Here is a 16,853-nt window from a genome sequence, read left to right as displayed (position 1 = left end):
CTGCTGTTACTGTTCGCTGCCTCCGAGCCCAGACATGAATGGTAGGAAGGAGATGTGGCGACGATTATCGGAATCACTTCAGTGATCCCCACCCCCCTTTGGGTAACTTGCATTTTTTAGTTCAGCTAAAATATCACTACATGACATTTAAATGAAGACGAAGAAGAAAACTTAGGACTGAACATCATATAAAGCTCTGGGAGTCTTTTATCCTTTTTAATGGCTCTTCGCTGGCCAGCATAGTGGAAAATATATAAAGCGTTCAGATTGTTGTTCGAAAGGTCAGCATTTTCAGACAGTTTCCTTGTTTATTTTGTGCCAGTTGTGTGTGGTGGCACGGTGGCACAGCGAGTAGCGCTGCTGTCTCACAGTGCCTCGGTGGTGTGAGAGGACGTGGGTTCGATCCCTGCTCAGTCTGTGTGGAGTTTGCATGTTCTCCCTGTGTCTGTGTGGGTTTCCTCTGGGTGCTCTGGTTTCCCCCCACAGTCCAAAGACATGCTGTTCAGGTTCCCCCACAGTGTATGTGTGTGACACAGAGAGAGTGTGTTTGACTGATGTATGGATGAGTGACCCACTGTAAGTAGTGTATCTAGCAGTGTAAGTCACCATGGTGAAGAAGGTATGTGGGCTAGTAACACTACATAGTATCCATTGTAAGTCACTTTGGAGAAAAGTGTCTGCTAAGTGAATAAATGTAAATGTGTGTGTTTAAAAACTTCATGTAAGTGTGTGTAGGTATATAGTGCAGTAATTAACGCTGTTGCCTTGAGAGACCTGGGTTTGATTCCCTGCTCTTGCCCTTGATACAGTAAAAGATATGCAGCTGTAAATCAGTGTAAGCTTAGTACACAAACACATTATTGTACATCACCTTTGAGAATGGTGTCGCTAAATACTAGTCCCCCCTCCCCCCTTGCAACCCTAATTCATTTCTGAAATATCTTATGGCGATGTAATTATCGTTAGCTATTTTTTTTTGTAAAATTGTGTTGATGAGCCCCACAGTTGATACTCATCTGTGCTAAAATATCACCCAATCCAATTAAAACATCCAATTTAACACATTTACTTAACAGTAGTTACAACACAAAATAACAAGGGGTTTTCCTTCATTAATTACTTTACTGCATGATTGTCCACCTGCTGTGCATCAGCTCTTTTGTAGCTATTTTCCACACACTTAACAAACACTCACATAGAAAGCGTCCATACCGTACGTGTTTTATGTAATTCTCTTCTAGACTTATTTGGTGCTTTACGATAACGCAAGTTTCTGTTTACGCCAATAATATTAAAACTGTCACTGTAAACTCGCGCCCTGCAGCTGGATTGCCGCGTTATTCTGTGAAATCGATAATTTTGAGTTTAAAACCAGCATTGTGACTTGAACCTTTCTCCATTTCAAGCAAAAATTACCGGTAATTTACAAGACTTGAGATCCGTTACAATACGATCGCGCGACTCAACAAGAAAGGCAGGCCGACCATTCATTGTTTAAATTCTGATTCTCTTCCTTAACCGAATTCCAAAATATCTGAAACTGCCGTAACAACATTGATTATCTATTTCTTCCAATTTCAAACTTTTCTCATCATGTGCCAGGTATATGCGAAACTTAATTTCTTTTTTCGTAGAGTAAAATTCGGGGTGCGAGATATACGCGAGGGCGAGTTATATTCGAGTAAATACGGTATTTCCTCGCAGTTGCAAAAAAGGGGCAAAAAAATGTACTTAAGGAAAAGAGATTAAATACAAGAGACCTACATATAAATATAAGGTAAATATAAATACCACTTAAAAAAAAAAATTCTTGACATGTTACTCAAATGAGGATATTACACTTTTTTTAAATGTTTTTTTTTTTTTTTTTACACACATCGTTTGCATTTCCTTCAAATTCCCCTAGACGTGACTATGCCGGTGGGGTGTTGTTGTTTCAGCAGTTGGGCTGACACACTGACTGACACACAGACACACGTGGGAGACGCGGTGAAGCGGCACGTCCCTTCTGGTCACTGCTGGGTGTTGAAACGGTGCTCCTTATATTATTATAAGGCAGCTTACGTATGCCGGTGCCGGAACTGACTCCTTCAAAGAGCCAGCCAGCGCTTAGCTGGAAGTGATGCGGCCGCCGGTGTTCGAAGAAGGAAGGAGGTGCGAGGCCTCTGGCGCGGGACGATGAGGCCGGAGGTTTCGCTATGACCTCGGGCTCCGAGGGGCCCGCTGTCCCGGGTACGAGTCTCGAGTGGCAGCGCTCAGTCTCGGCCCTCGCACTTTCTCTTCGCGAGCAGCTCTTCCCCCCCCCTCCCACTCGCCTATACGCCGGCTCGCGGTTTCTTTCCCTCATCGGTGGGTTCTTCGCTTCCTCTGACGGAAAACGTGAGGGGGTGGCGGTGGGGCGGGGTGCTGCTGCTTACGCGACGATGTCGTCGGGAAGGGAGCGCGTCGCCGCGCGACGACGTGGCTCGAGACAAGTGCGCCGCGCGAGTCGCAAGCGGGAGAGACGGAGCGGCTCCGCGTCACTCGTGACTGCGCGCTCACCTTCTCGGCGCGTTGCGCAACACTGCGATGCTCGCGCTGTTCTGTTTTTTTTTTTTTTTTTTTTTTGTGCTGATGGAGAAAAGCGACGTGCTTTGTTGTGCGAAGATCATATCATATGTGGCCTTTACCCTGGTCTGTCCTATTCGCGCACAATCCAGTGATTCACGACCACAGCGGTGTCATTTTACTCTGCTGGGGAGGTTAAATGAAGACTTGATGTGGCTTTTTTTTTCTCTGCTCGTACATCATCAGCCAAACTGAATCTGCATTCTCTCTCTTAGCCTGGTTGCTGCTGTCTGAATAAAATTCCCCGCACTTACTTCCTCGTCTCGTATGTAATACTTTATGAAATAACCTTTTGTAACATCACCCAGGTGCCCGACGGTCCGAATGAGGTTATAAAACCGAAACAAAAGCAACGTGATCCCAGGATGACAGCGGACACCGGCACTCGCTGTCTGTCCACTTTTGGAGATTCCCCCCCCCCGCCCCAAGTCAGTAATCGAGCGCAGAACAAGGAGGTCTTGTTGTAATCAGGCTTTGGGTCTTGCTGCCTTTATGCCATGGTGACTCATGCACCTTTAAAGTTTACGGTGATATTTAATCCATAAACACACGCGAGGGTGACAGCTGCTTTACACAGATGTAACTGTATTATATTTGCTCATCTTGGGGCCATGTTGACATATCCCTGTGACACATCATTATACAGTCAGGATGATACTTTCAACACCATTCCTCTCTGCCACTCAACAATAATACAGCTGTGTGACAGTTAATGTCATATGTCACAGTGCCAAGCAATAATAACAGTTCTTAACGTGTTTAAGTGCTATTTTACCAACTTCATAAAGGTTCCGGGCTTCTGCTTGCTTTCCCTTTCAGTTTCTGCACTGTTTTCCTGTAAATGCGGATCTTGTTTTCTGTTTGACAGTAGTAAACAATGATCCACGTGAAATTGTGATACATTGACACCGGCATGTGGCAATGTGGTGTTTGTGAGTGTTTCCACCAACTGGGTGACAGTCTTGTGATGCAGGAAAGTATCTGTCACTTCTGCATGTCAGTTAGCTGTTTGTGTTTATGAAAATCATTTTTTCCCCTTTAGTTGCGCTGAAGTCCTGCAGCTGGGTGTTTTTATGTGGACTCGTCGTGGTGGTGGGGGGTGTGTGTGTGTCACGCTCTTTGTGGAGGAACAATGACAATGTGGGGGAAAAAAAGCTTTATTTTGTATAGTAAGCAAATGCTGGTGATGCGGGCAATGAAGTTCAGGTGACCGTTTGTTTTTCGTTAACGATGCCTCAAGTTAACGGTGTCTCCGGTGGGTGGTCCACTCCGGGGGGACCACCCACCTGGCGTCCGAAAGCCGCTCCAAGACAACACACTGTCTTCTTCCTTCGCTGCGAGTGTAAATAACCGCAAAATGCACCTACTTATTTTAATGTCTTGTTTTTCTCTCGGTCCTGCAGAGAGAAAGCCCCTTCTTTGCCGTAAAAGAGAGAAATTGATCATTCTGCGCCATACAAACAGCGCACTAAAAATAATATGCGTTTCATCAAAGAAGGCAGGAAAGCCCCTCGGAAGCGATTTAAACTAAAGCGAGTGTAAAACGAATTAAAATCAGGGTTGCTATGGACTCCGCTCACGCCTGTGGTCAATGCTGGTAAGTGGTGGTAAATTAGTCCTAAGGCTAACCTGCGTGTGAACTTTGACTTTACCACGATGAGTAAATGCCACGAGCCCGCCGCCGTACCCATGGCTGATTATACTCATTAAGTCATTAATCTCGCGCTAATACCGGCTGCTGGAATTTCTCCGAAGGGTGGGATTTTCAGAACGCACCAAGTGACTAGATGTAGCGAGATGTCATTTGTTAACAAAGCACCCTGGAAAAGGGGCTTTCTGTCTGATAACACAAGGACGGGCTTTCAAGGTGCACCTACCTAGGTCCTAGATGGTTAGTGGTGTTTTCACACATAGACAATACACTTGTGTGTGTTTATCTTCATAAGTTACGTAGTAATGGGATATACGTAGGTTCGAAATGGTCCCTTACGAGGTATTAACTCTTCTTGGGATGGATCGAAATGCGGTCCAGCGGAGCCCCTAATACGACTTGCGTTATTTCCAAGGTAAAAGGAAAAGAGCTGTGGTGGAGGGGCGAGGTATAGGTACAATGCCCACCCCAACACCGTGAGCTGGCTTCGAACCCCACCCCACCTGAGCAGCTCAGAACCCGTAAGGCGCCGCTTCTACCAGCTGTGCCTCCGTGTTCCCGGAGTGTGTTTAATAAATTATGAACAAGATAATTAATTCATTAAAATGAATAATTCATTTAGTTGACGTTTTCCTTCTAAGCATTTATACAGCAGGAATAATTTTAGGGTTGCTGGCGAGTACCACAGCTGTGGGTGGGATGGGAACCTGCGACCTTTTGGGTCCAAAGGCAGTAGTTCTACCCAGTACGGTACTAACTGTCCCGCTAAAGCTATAATAATAATAATAATGTAACGACCCTCGTTACCGTGAGCTTCAGCGGAAAAATGTGTTTATTGTGAAAATGGAATTATGGGAAAAATGGAATTAAGTGCTCAACCAGTGGGGGGACTTATGGGGAATATAAGATGGTGACTGTGTTTGGCAACAGGCTGGAGAGGGTGTGAGGGGCATCAAGCAGGCTGCAAGGACAGCCTTGAGGAAAAGAGCTCATAGGGTACTAGAGAGGTATTCGAACAACCAACCCATAGTAAAGAGACAGCCATCAACACTACTACCCATGTGAGACAGATGGAGAAGACGAAACACTCTTCAGTTACCAAAATTTACCGCAGAAAGCAGGAACTCGGCTGCAGTTGAATGTGTGAAAAGGCATCCGGGATAAACGTTGGTCATGAACGCTTGCCTGTACGTCCTTCTTCGCCCCATCCGAACCCAGAGCGTAGTGCGCTACAGTAATAATTATTAGTACACGTTCACCTTGATGTCATACTTCACGAACAGATACATTTACTCTTTCAGCTGACGCTTTTCTCCAAAGAGACTCACTGTGTTAAGGTTACAATTATTTACCCATTTATACAGCGGGGTAATTTTACTGGGGCAATGCAGGGTACCAGAGCCGGAGCTTGAACCTGCAACTTTTGGGTCCAAAGGCAGTCGCTCTAACCACTACGCTACCCGCTGTCAGATACTTTTTGTTTTTCTGACCACAAGGCGGATATCCATCCTTTTCACACATTTGACTGCAGCCGAGTTCCACTGCTTTCTGCGGTAAATTTTGGTAACTGAAGAGTCTTTCCTCTCGTCTGAGAGAGAAGAAGAAGAAGAAGAGTCTTTCCTTTCTGTTGAGAGCTGTCTCCTTACTGGGTTGGTTGTTCGAATCCCTAGTTCTAGTACCCTCCATAAGGCATTTACCCTGAATTGATGTACGGGTAAATCACTGTTATGTCGAGTATCTCACACGGTACCGTACGTCTCCTTGCACCAAGTTTCAGTTTATTTGTTTAGCACACGCGTTTCTCCGAAGCGAAGTCAAGTGCAGCGATCAGCCCCCGTATTATTTGGCTCACACCTTTATCCAAGGTGATTTACACTGTGACTGTTACATACACCGCATGAACTGTAAGAAAACATTATGAAAGACAAAAAAAAAAAAGATCAGAAATTATAAAAACTTTATGCCGCATGTCCAAGCAGAGGATCATTCATTCGAAGGCTGATAGCTGGGATCGGTCGCGTGCGCCCGTAAAGAAGAAGTGCGCGCGTGCGCGCGCAGAGGTACGCCGCAGGGCCGGTCCTTTGCTTTGTGCTAGCTCCGCCTCCACAGTCCCACTTAATAAACCATGCTCTCTCGGAGTCTGCAGCTTGGATACTGTCATCATCATCGTCGCTACCATCATCATCATCGCAGCAGCAGCAGACGCGTGTCCATCAGTGTCCCCGCTACCTCGCCGATGCCCGATCGTGAGAGAAGACGGCCACACGTGAGTCCCCCCCACGTCGTTACACGCGCATAGCTATTTTGCTGTGCTCCCTTTTCTAATGCTTGCGCTGCAGTCATACATAACACTTATATAATCATGTGAACCTTTGAAATCCTTTAACGCATATTTTTAGAAGTGGGGGTAATGCCATGGTGGGGGGGCGTCGCATTGTACATTATTACTGTATTAGTTGTACTCGCCTGTAACTGACAGGTAGATACTTACCTGTCGCTGATACGCTCCTCACCTGCGAACCGCTCGGTCCCTTTTAAACGCTTTCCACTCTTTAAAGACACAGTTAACTCTTCTCACAGATTTCTCGCCAGATCTTCGTGTTATAAATAATCAGCTCCTAACTTTGAATTGCTGCCACTGTGGTGTTTATATAGTAATAAAGCACAAAGAATGATGAGTTCCTGCACAGTCATGAGTTTTTTTTTTTGCAGGTGTAAAGTATGCAGAGTCCTTACTGTGGCTGCTGACACCACCTTCTCAGGATACCAAGCTCTAACCAGGTCCCCCACAGTCGTCCGCCACCCTGAGGAAGATTCACCAGTCAGACATGGGTTCAGTACTCAGGCTCATGATTGCTGTTCTTCTGGCACGGTGCTGGTTGACCAACGGTGATGGTCTCGAGAGCCGATGCGCAGAAAAATACAGCCAAGATTCCAAAGTATGCTGTAAGAAGTGCTCTCCAGGTGGGTCGCTGCACATCACGCTCTCACGCAACTGGCTTTCTTATCATGCACATAGCCTCTCGTGTGCCACATGATCGGAATCTGCTGACATGTTTTTCACACTTCACACAAACAGACACACAGCAGTATTTTCATGTTTCCTGGCAGCAGCTGGCTATTAAAAAAAATTCCATTTACTCAGTTTACAGTTGCGTGCACATTCATACAGCTCGTTAATGAGTTGGGAAAATTCAGCTGAACTAGCATGGCACATTAAATTTTCCCTCATGACAATGATTTACAGGCTCCAGCAAATCTGACTGAGATATATTAACTCCCAGTCTAAACTCTGGACTGCTTGTTTGTTCATAGCTCGCATTGGACTTTCACCCTGACTGATTAATTTTTACTGTCTGCAAATTTATTTGTATCAGGAAGCATATATTTATTATTTCTTTCTCATGCTTTTATTCAGTCAAAGATTAAACTGTAAGAATGCCCTTCTCTAAATTACAGAAAGATAGTGAATATTCCTAAATTTGCATTTTCATTCAATGAATACAACTTAATCACCATAATGGAGTGCAGTGATGCTGGGAAATAGGTCTGAAAACACGGAAAGGTAGTAAAGTCATGAGGCAGCATACATGTGAATGTAATGTGTGGTTGCGTGTAACATATAGTTAAGTGTAAATGTACTTACTCAGCTGAGAGTTGTGGTTCATGGTCCCTTTAGAGTTTTTTAAAGAACATGTCCAATAGAAAAAAGACTTGAGTGACACAACCATAATTACAGTATGTATACCTAGTCATTACTTGTAAGAGCCTCTGAGAGCAGGGGTTCAGAGTGGCTCCTTGAGCTACCAGTGGTCATATTATGGATTTTCAGGAATATATTTTCCAGTTTATGAGATTTTCAGTTCACTTGCTTCTTTCTCCAGACTTCCTTTAATCACACATCCCATCCATTTCTCTCTGTCTGCCGGTGAAATGTACTTCTGTTTTTGCTGAGTTGGACGTTGCTTTGGGTGAAAGCATCTGCTAAATGAAAACATGTAATCTTGAATTTACAGTTTTGAAAGGGACGCCACCTGCGCTTCCACAACCAACCAGTAGGTGTCAGTAAAAGACACCCAAACAGAATAGGTGTTTGGACCACTTTAATTCACCTTGCTCCCACAGTGTTCGCAGCGTGTCTAATGTGTCCCAAGTGTCTGTGATTGTTAACAGCATGTGGATGTTTATGCAATAAATTCACAATTAGCACGGAATAGGAGTTTTACGACAATGGCCTTTTTAGTTTCAGTTTTAATATGTACTCTCGTGGGGGTGCGGTGGCGCAGTGGGTTGGACCGGGTCCTGTTCTCCAGCGGGTCTGGGGTTCGAGTCCCGCTTGGGGTGCCTTGCGACGGACTGGCGTCCCGTCCTGGGTGTGTCCCCTCCCCCTCCGGCTTTACGCCCTGTGTTGCCGGGTAGGCTCCGTGACCCTGTATGGGACAAGCGGTTCGGAAAGTGAAATATGTACTCTTCATTGAGCTATTTTAAGTGTTATAGAATATTTTTCCTTTATTCTGGTTATATCAGAGAGCTTTACGGAACCGCATATTAATCAAGTGTCATCTGTGTTATTAAGCTTTGATTTAGTGGTAAAAATAACTTTGGATTTCAAACAAATGAGTGTCAGACATGTCTTTGCTGGCTCCCTATTGCGTGCGTAAAGTGAGAAGCCGGTGTACGGTGGATTAAAAGGTTTAATTACTCTGTTATTGTAGCCACATCTTTTGAGTCCCGCTGTATGTCTGTTAACAGGGCATCGCCTGCTGAGTAGGTGCGGCGTGGACCTTGAAGGGCTCTGTGTTCCTTGCGAAACTGGAACCTACCTCGATGAAGCTGGATACACTTGCAAATTGTGCAAAGACTGTACAGGTATTCCACAGTTTTTTTGCTCCCTTCTTCTTTCACTCTGAGGAATGTACAGTATCCAAGGTCAGTGCGGCCTTTTCCACAAAGACCCTTTGTTAGTGTACTAAACACTTGGAAATGGTAAAAATTAGAAGTTACTACAGTGCAAACTGCCATGCGGAGGAGACCAGTTCCAAGAGCCCTGGTAGAAAGTTTCCTCCTGTTTACGGTGTCACAGGCTTTGAGGCAAAAGAGGCTTCTTTGCAGGCAGATTTTTTTTTTGTAAATCCCAAATTCACAACTCACAGAATCCGCTAGGATGTTTTTAGTCAGTTGCAGCTGCTTCCTCCTTATCTTGTGGAATGGTTTCGACGAAGAGTGTTTATACGTACTGAGCAGAATCGTTGGGGAACCTGAGGTCCTTATTGAGCTTGAGCAGAACTCCTCCAGTCGTGCCCTGCAAGTTCTGCTGGATCTGCACGTCGGTGCTGCTGCCTCTATGAAATATTGGTGTCTAACGTCCGCTCCAGACCCACATGTCCTGAAGGAGTCGTGCACCAGCAGCAGGGACGCGGTGTGCGGCTGCAAGGCGGGGAACCGCTGCGGGGATGCCGAGTGCTCCTTCTGCATCGAGGAATGTGGGAAGGGCTTCGAGCCCAAGGATCCATGTAAGGCCTCACTCGCAGCCTGCGAGTCTCTCCGGAGCCACTGCACGTAATTACACATCTGGATGTAGCCAAAGTGTATAATGATGTGTTTAGCGCAGTTGGGAAACCTCTCACTCACATTTGCCTTTGTCGGGGTGCCAGAAGCGCTCGTATTTTTCCTCTTATTAAGAAATGTGTAGACGGGGTGTTTTGCCGTTTTGCAGTTTCCTGCCGTCGATGCCCTGACGGCACCTTCAATGACAAGATCCACGAGAAGTGCGTTCCGTGGAGCACAAGGTGAGATCTCGACAGAGCTTCACACATGAAGCGTGTGTCCCGCCCTCTGCTATTGCACTTCCCCTGCGATGGATCCTCCGCTGACCTTTTCCTGCTGCTTCTGCTCTCCAGCTGCCCTCAGCCAGACCAGCAGATTGCGGCTAATGGCACCGCAGAAACGGACATCGTCTGCGGCAGCGTTTCGAAAAAAGTCCAAGGGAATTTTCCATCCGCAAAAGACACCGGTAATGTGTTTTGTGTGATCCGTACCTACGAAGGTTACGTTTGACACCGGCGGAGTTCTTTCGACTTGGGAGCCTGACGTGGTGTGAAACAGAATGCGATTTGAAATCTTGCTGTTTTTTCCAGTGTCACTTTTTTTATTCCCGTGTAAGTCGGTGCTGACTGTGCATGTCCCTTGTCCTCTTTAGCGTCGCATGGAATGATGGTAGTGGCGATAGCAGTTGCCTGTTTCTGTCTGGGCTTGTTGCCGACCTGCTTCCTCATGGGCAAGATGTATATGAAAAAGAAAACTGCAACATTAACACCTGAAAAGAGGCAAACAGGTATGACTTGTAAATCCAGCACTGAAGGTCACTTTGGACAAAGCTCTTGGAATAATAATAATAATAATAATAATAATAATAATAATAATAATACATTGACACTTATTCATTTATCAGTCACTTTTCCCCAAAGCAATTTCCATGAACTCGCTTTAGTATTTAGTCCACGCCTTTTCCCTGCAATGACTTACAGTGCTAGACACACTACCTACAGTGAATCACTCATCTTTACAGCAGTAGAACACACACTCCCTCTCACACACACACACAAACACACACACACACACACACACACGCAATGAGCAATTAGGGTTATCACTTTGCTTGAATAGACTCAGACAATAACAGCAACCTTAATGGACATCTTTATTTTCAGGTTTTTTTCATTCGCAGTTTAATGGAAGCTGATGCAGTAGTGCTATATAAACCACTATATAGTCAATACATTAGTGGTCTCAGTTAATTCTCACTTCCTGCATATCAGTCCCATTACTGATTCTAAGAAACACATATTTTTAGTACGGTATACATAAGCTCAATATATGCACTGTGACCTGTGATGTATTCTGCCCTGGACGGTATGCTCGTATTTGCTTATTCTAATTGACTGGTGTAGCTGAACCAGCCATTAGTGTTGTTTTATACTCCCCGCCACTTTTATAAATATCCAAATAGCCATATGTAGTATGTTTTCTTGGTTTTTCTCGGCAGCAATTTAGCAAAGAAACCCTGAGCATTTGCACACGCCAAAAAAATACCCGAACAGTCTAATTAAGTGTCCACGCTTTGTCTTAACGAGTTAAATGTTTTGGGGTGATCGTGTATAAAGGGCACTTTACAGACGTGAATTTGACTGATCGTCTGCAACACCCCCCCCCAGAGGGCTCCAGTAAGGCGATGCACCCCCAGAACTGCCAGTTCGGTCAGCCGGAGCAGGAACAGGGTGGCAGCATGGGCTCCATCAGCTCTGACGAGTCGCAGAAGACCCTCCTGTCCGTGTGACCCGGACCTTTGCCTCGGGCTCGCTGCAAGAGCACTGTGAAACCCATTCGCCGCACTGCAAGACAACTACAACAACACGCAATGAGACATCCCTCGACATTCTCCTGTTCTTATTTCCATGATTTTGTACACTATACCTCTGCTAAAGATGTGTTTCTTTTTGAGAAAATTCTTCTGTATATATTTTAGGTATGTATTTAACTTTTTCAGATTGGAGGCCTCATTTACAATGGTTTTACGTGCATGGATGTAGTTTTAAGCATCCATCCACCACTACCCATGTAACATGATGGTTTACTGAATTTGATGGGAAAAAGAGCCTAGCTATGTACAAGATCCTTAGAAAAACAGAAGCAGTATAGGCTTCTATTGCAACCACGCAGCAGAGCGCAGTGTCAATAAGATACTGCAGTCCCGCAATTTACGAAATTGTCCAGATAAAGAGGGATCCCTTTAATAAGCAAGTGAGCTCATAAATGGAGGGATGCCTGTACGTGTGGATGGCGTCGATTCAGCAGTCGTAAGCTATCCTTGGATACATAACGAAATGCTGAGCTCATGTCACTATATTAATTTTTTTTTTTTTTTAATTCAGTCCTTTCCTTCATTTGAAATAACCAAATCATGGAGTCAAAAGCAACTGTTGCAACTATTAATTTTTATGCCTGTTATGTGACTGTAACCCGCATGATGAATGTTAAAATTTTGAGGTCAAGTGTTGTGCCTTATTAGTAGTCTGCTAGTATTTAAAGGAGACAGGTAACAGACAAGCCAAGGTTGCGCTCGCTCGTGGAATCGTGTGCGATACGCAAGGCTGTAGTGACAGGCCTTCTCGTGCAGTCATGACGATGAATGGTTATTGTGCCTGAATTGTTTCCAGAGATGCTTCATTAAGCCTGCGCAAGCAGCTTGTACAGCTGAAAGCACTGTGACTCTACTATGGTAATACAGTACCATCCAAGTGCTCTCTTCCCTGGAGTTTCTGGCTGCTAGGAGCTTTCAAAAGGAGCGTAGTGATGGGTCAGGAAAATCTCTGCCCTCCGTTAGCCCGGTCATGCGTACAGTGCTGGGAGACCCTTTTCCTTTTTCTGTTGGGCAGGAACAAATACTTGATGTGATGTTTTCTGTAAAAAAAATCGCTGTTATGGCTTCCACATGGCGTGTTTTCTGACCCAAACTTTCGCGGGAAGAACATCCCATGACCTTGTCTTCATCTTGCCCTGAAAATGAGCCAAACGCAGAACATTTCCTAAGCGCAGATGAACAGTTCTTAATGTGTGTTCAAAGTGGGATGTTTGTTCGGATTAAACACATTCGTGTGACTAGCGCCGCTCTTTACAAATGTCCACTCATTGTACAAATCACGTTTACGCACGCATCGGATCTGAGTCATCTGTGTAAACAAGTGTCCTAGGATCTCGGAAAAGCTTTGACATCCAACTTCCTCACTTTATTTTGAAACGGGGCCAAAAGGAAGTGATGATGATTTATTGATTTCAGTCTGGTCTCTATGGATGACTATTTATTACAGTATTAGGACATTTAATTAGCAGCTCTCAGTGAGCTTGATGAGGCTTGCAAAAAGAGACAGCCGATAGCGGGGCGGTTGGAGCTCTTGCGTTCAGGTCTGAAGGTTGTAGGTTCAAATCTAACCTACCGCTGTACTCTCGCGCAAGGTGCTTACCCTATTTTGCGCCAGTAAAATCACCCAGCTGTTTAAATGGCTAAATAGTTGCGGGAAGCTGGATTTTTTTTTAAGTCCCCTTGGAGAAAAATGCCAGCGGAACAAATAAACGTAGAAAAGGGAGTTCTACGCAGGTTAACGGAAGTAAGATGATCGAGGGGCTACTGCTGGCGTATGTATTTTTTCCCTTTATTCTAAATACGCGTAAAATATTTAAAAATTGTGAATGTACAAATAGAGCATAACTGAAGCAGCATTAACCATTTTCATAAGGACAGGCTTGTGTTTTAGTGTGAACTTCCACTTCTTTGAAATCACTTCTCTTAGGGGCAAATGAGCAGAGCGGTGGGAGTCTTTCGTGAGAATTAAGGGGGCAACAGAAAATTCCTGTCATCGCACACATCCAGCTTGGTGACGCATGTCAACGTGAGAGTGGGTGAGTGACAGCAGCGCGCTGCTGTGGGCTAGAGGCGTCGAAAGGCAACGAAAACCACAGTGACATTTTTGCGAGCATCATCCTCCTCAGTTGTGAGGTGCGCCCACTGCCCCGGTCGCCGGCCGAGAAATTCCGATAACGCCAGCTTTCCCCGGTTTAACCCACTTTGCGCTTATCTGAACGGTATTACGCATCGTGTGGGTGGGGTGGTGCTTTGGTGAAATCCCAACACTGGGTTAAGAGGGAATCCCTTCGTGCGAGCTTGACGCAGAGCACGTAAGCCTCCCAGTGTTGCAACAGCAGCAGCGACAGGTGGGGTTTGCCTCGAAGGAAGTACAGTGCAGCGCGAGTGCAGAAGTGCTGCTAGACGGAGGTTGCAGTTAAGGCCGCGTGCAGTTCCGCCGAGCGTTCGGAGACCCGCTATCTGAAGCACTAAAGGCTGAGCTCAGGAAAAATCCGCGATGCTCGAACCCGTGCGGCTGGCTAGCGCTGCTAGCGTGTTCACGTGATGTTTGCCGACTTAATCCTAGCAGCTGGAAATTTTATGGAAACGGTTGCCGTGCTCGTATTTAGCGGCGGCGCTTCGGTAGCAGCGAAATATCACGTGCCTTTATGGGGAAGTTCTCACTCCCTTGTGGTTTGCAGCAGGAAGTGAGAGCAGTCAGAAGGTACGATGACCTTGTTCATTCACATTTTCCCTTTCTGCAAGTAATGTTGTTGTTCGCGAAGCACGGATACAGAAACAGCTGCTAGGCAACAGTTCGCCGAGCGTTGTAAGGACACATTGTCTGGGCGCTGTAGGTAGGGAACACATCCTCAACGATGACGGTCGATGGGTCGAAACTTGACCTGCTGTGCAAAGTCCACATGAAGCAACCGTCGAAACCGACACGCTGCCTTTCGCCCAACAGTCGTGAACAGATCGTTCTTTCTCTCGTTCGGGAGCGTGAATGAAGCCAAGCGCTCAAATGAGTCACTGGATTCCTTTCGGTGCTCGTCACAGTTACAGCTGTTGCACTAGTTCACGTTCTCCCGAAGAAGGTGTGCCGCTACATGGGAGATGTTCCTGAATGGAAACTAAAAACCGGAGTGAGTCACCGTTGCTAAAAATGCACAGATCAAGACCTGTTCAATAGGTATCCTGTCTGCCGGGAGACATATATCAGGTTGCGGAGCGTTTTCTCACAGCAATGCCACACAGACTCCTTTGTTTTATTAGGTCTGCGTTTCCAAAAAACTTGAAAAACAAGTGGTGAGTGCAGGTCAAAAAATTCGAATACACCCGAGCAGCACTCGGTTTCATCGGGAAACGCCGTGGAGCAAATCCCAGGCAAGTAAGGACAAGTAAGACACTGTGATTTGATTTGATTTCACTCTTCTGTCCAGTTTGTACCAAACAAGCGTGTCCAGGTGGACCATAATAACTCAAACTGCTTGCTTTTACTATACATTCCTCTGTGGTGAATACTCACTGTGTGGAATTCCACCTCGGCAAGGAACCAGATTTCGGGATCCCAGCCAGGAACTGAGCTCACTGATATGCACAGGGGAACGGTTAAGAATTCGGGTTATGTGCGTCAACGTATCTCAGTAACACTCACTGGCATTCAGGGTTATTTTAGCCTATTCCTTCCTCCGCTGCATCCTTCCAGGGAAATCTGCGACGGAAGTTCACGCACTAAAACCGCTTTCTGTTGCGGCGAGTTTCAGTGCGCCTGGGTGAGTCACGACACAGTGCAGCAGGTATCGCTGGAACCGAGAGAGGTGACGGCTGATCCGCTGACTCAGACCTAAGTTAGGCGTCAGGCCCGAGACGCTTTGTCTGACAGATTCTGTTGACTCAGCAGGGGCTGCAGCATCTGGGTGCCGTGTAACTGCCGGTTACGGCAAGTGTTGCTCAGCACCAAATCTCAAGGTCTCAGTCGGTCGAATGGGCACTTCCTGTGTATCTGTCTGTCGGAACAGATGTCAGCAGCCTCTCCCTACAGAAATCACATTTAAAACAGATTGTGTTTATTACTGCAACACAGCGCATCTGTGACTGTTTTAGTTTCCGCACTTGGAAGTCATCAGCCGAAGTTAATGTGCTGTCAATATGGGGTAGAGTACTTGGGACGTATTAGAAGACGATGCATCAGTGCATAAATGTATAACGCATACAGCACGGACCGGAAGACTGCCAGAAAATTACGCACTCTTTAAACGGTCTATTACAGGAAACCTGGATCGTCACAAGGAAATGCAGATACATACCGGTTTGCTTCGCGAAGTCTGGTTTTAAGGGGACAATTCCATATCGCTGTGACACGGAAATGCTTGCAAAACAAAAGAAACGCTGCAAGTTTTTCACGTGACTCAAAGGCCAAATTTATCAGCAAAATCCCCAATCAGGCAACAGAATTCTATCATTTTAGAAAATTCTATCACGTAAATCCCCAACGTAAATGCACACCATTATAAAGCGGTTCCTTAAAGTAACTGTACTAAAAGTACCTATTATAAAATGGTCTTGGTTAAAGCACAAATGAGCATTTTTACGCAAACTAATTTCATTAACTTAAATGTTTCAGAAATTAGGCGATTTAAAGACAGCACCCGTTCTTCCGTTACCTCGTCCTAAACTGAGCTGTGGGGGTCCAGCGCTGATGCTGGAAGAATATGGGCTGAGGCAGGGTACATCTTGGGTGGTACGTCCGGCAGTGACACACACTCATTCATTCACTCACTCACTCATACACACCCTGGGGGCAATTTAGGGTCACCAGGTCACATGAAACAGTATGTCACTGGACTGTGGGAGGAAACCAGAGCAGGCAGAGGAAATTTACAGCATCACAGGAGCATGGGAAGAACATGCAAATGTCACAGAGACCAAGGTGGATTCACACCCATGTCGAAACCTACGGCCCAGGAGACCCAGCACTACCCATCTTACCATGCTGTGACCCAAATAATACGCAGCTACACTCATATTACGGATTATGGATCACAACCAAACTAATGATGATGCATAAAGTGACCGAAAGTCGGCCTCGACTGACTGGTTAAATCATCATCAAGCTCATATCACTTTATAATATTCACACCCAACAAAACAGAACATTAAGAAACTTTGGCAGTTTTATAAACCGGCGGTTCT

The 16,853-nt window shown here is 45.6% G+C and overlaps 1 protein-coding gene across 1 annotated transcript; it reads left to right on the top strand.

Moving 5' to 3' along the window:
• The first annotated feature begins 7,038 nt into the window (after positions 1-7,038).
• Positions 7,039-13,204, top strand: tnfrsf9a (tumor necrosis factor receptor superfamily, member 9a). The gene is made up of 7 exons (XM_018750641.2): positions 7,039-7,222; positions 9,011-9,127; positions 9,634-9,771; positions 9,975-10,047; positions 10,159-10,271; positions 10,458-10,592; positions 11,473-13,204. Exons 1-7 carry the CDS (start codon positions 7,087-7,089, stop codon positions 11,592-11,594), a joined length of 834 nt encoding a protein of 277 aa, XP_018606157.2. The 5' UTR covers positions 7,039-7,086; the 3' UTR covers positions 11,595-13,204.
• Positions 13,205-16,853: the final 3,649 nt, after the last annotated feature.

Source organism: Scleropages formosus, chromosome 2 (assembly GCF_900964775.1).
Source record: "Scleropages formosus chromosome 2, fSclFor1.1, whole genome shotgun sequence".
Taxonomy (NCBI): domain Eukaryota; kingdom Metazoa; phylum Chordata; class Actinopteri; order Osteoglossiformes; family Osteoglossidae; genus Scleropages; species Scleropages formosus.
The sequence above is the reverse complement of the archived record's forward strand: the minus strand, read 5'-3'. Positions and strand labels throughout refer to the sequence as shown.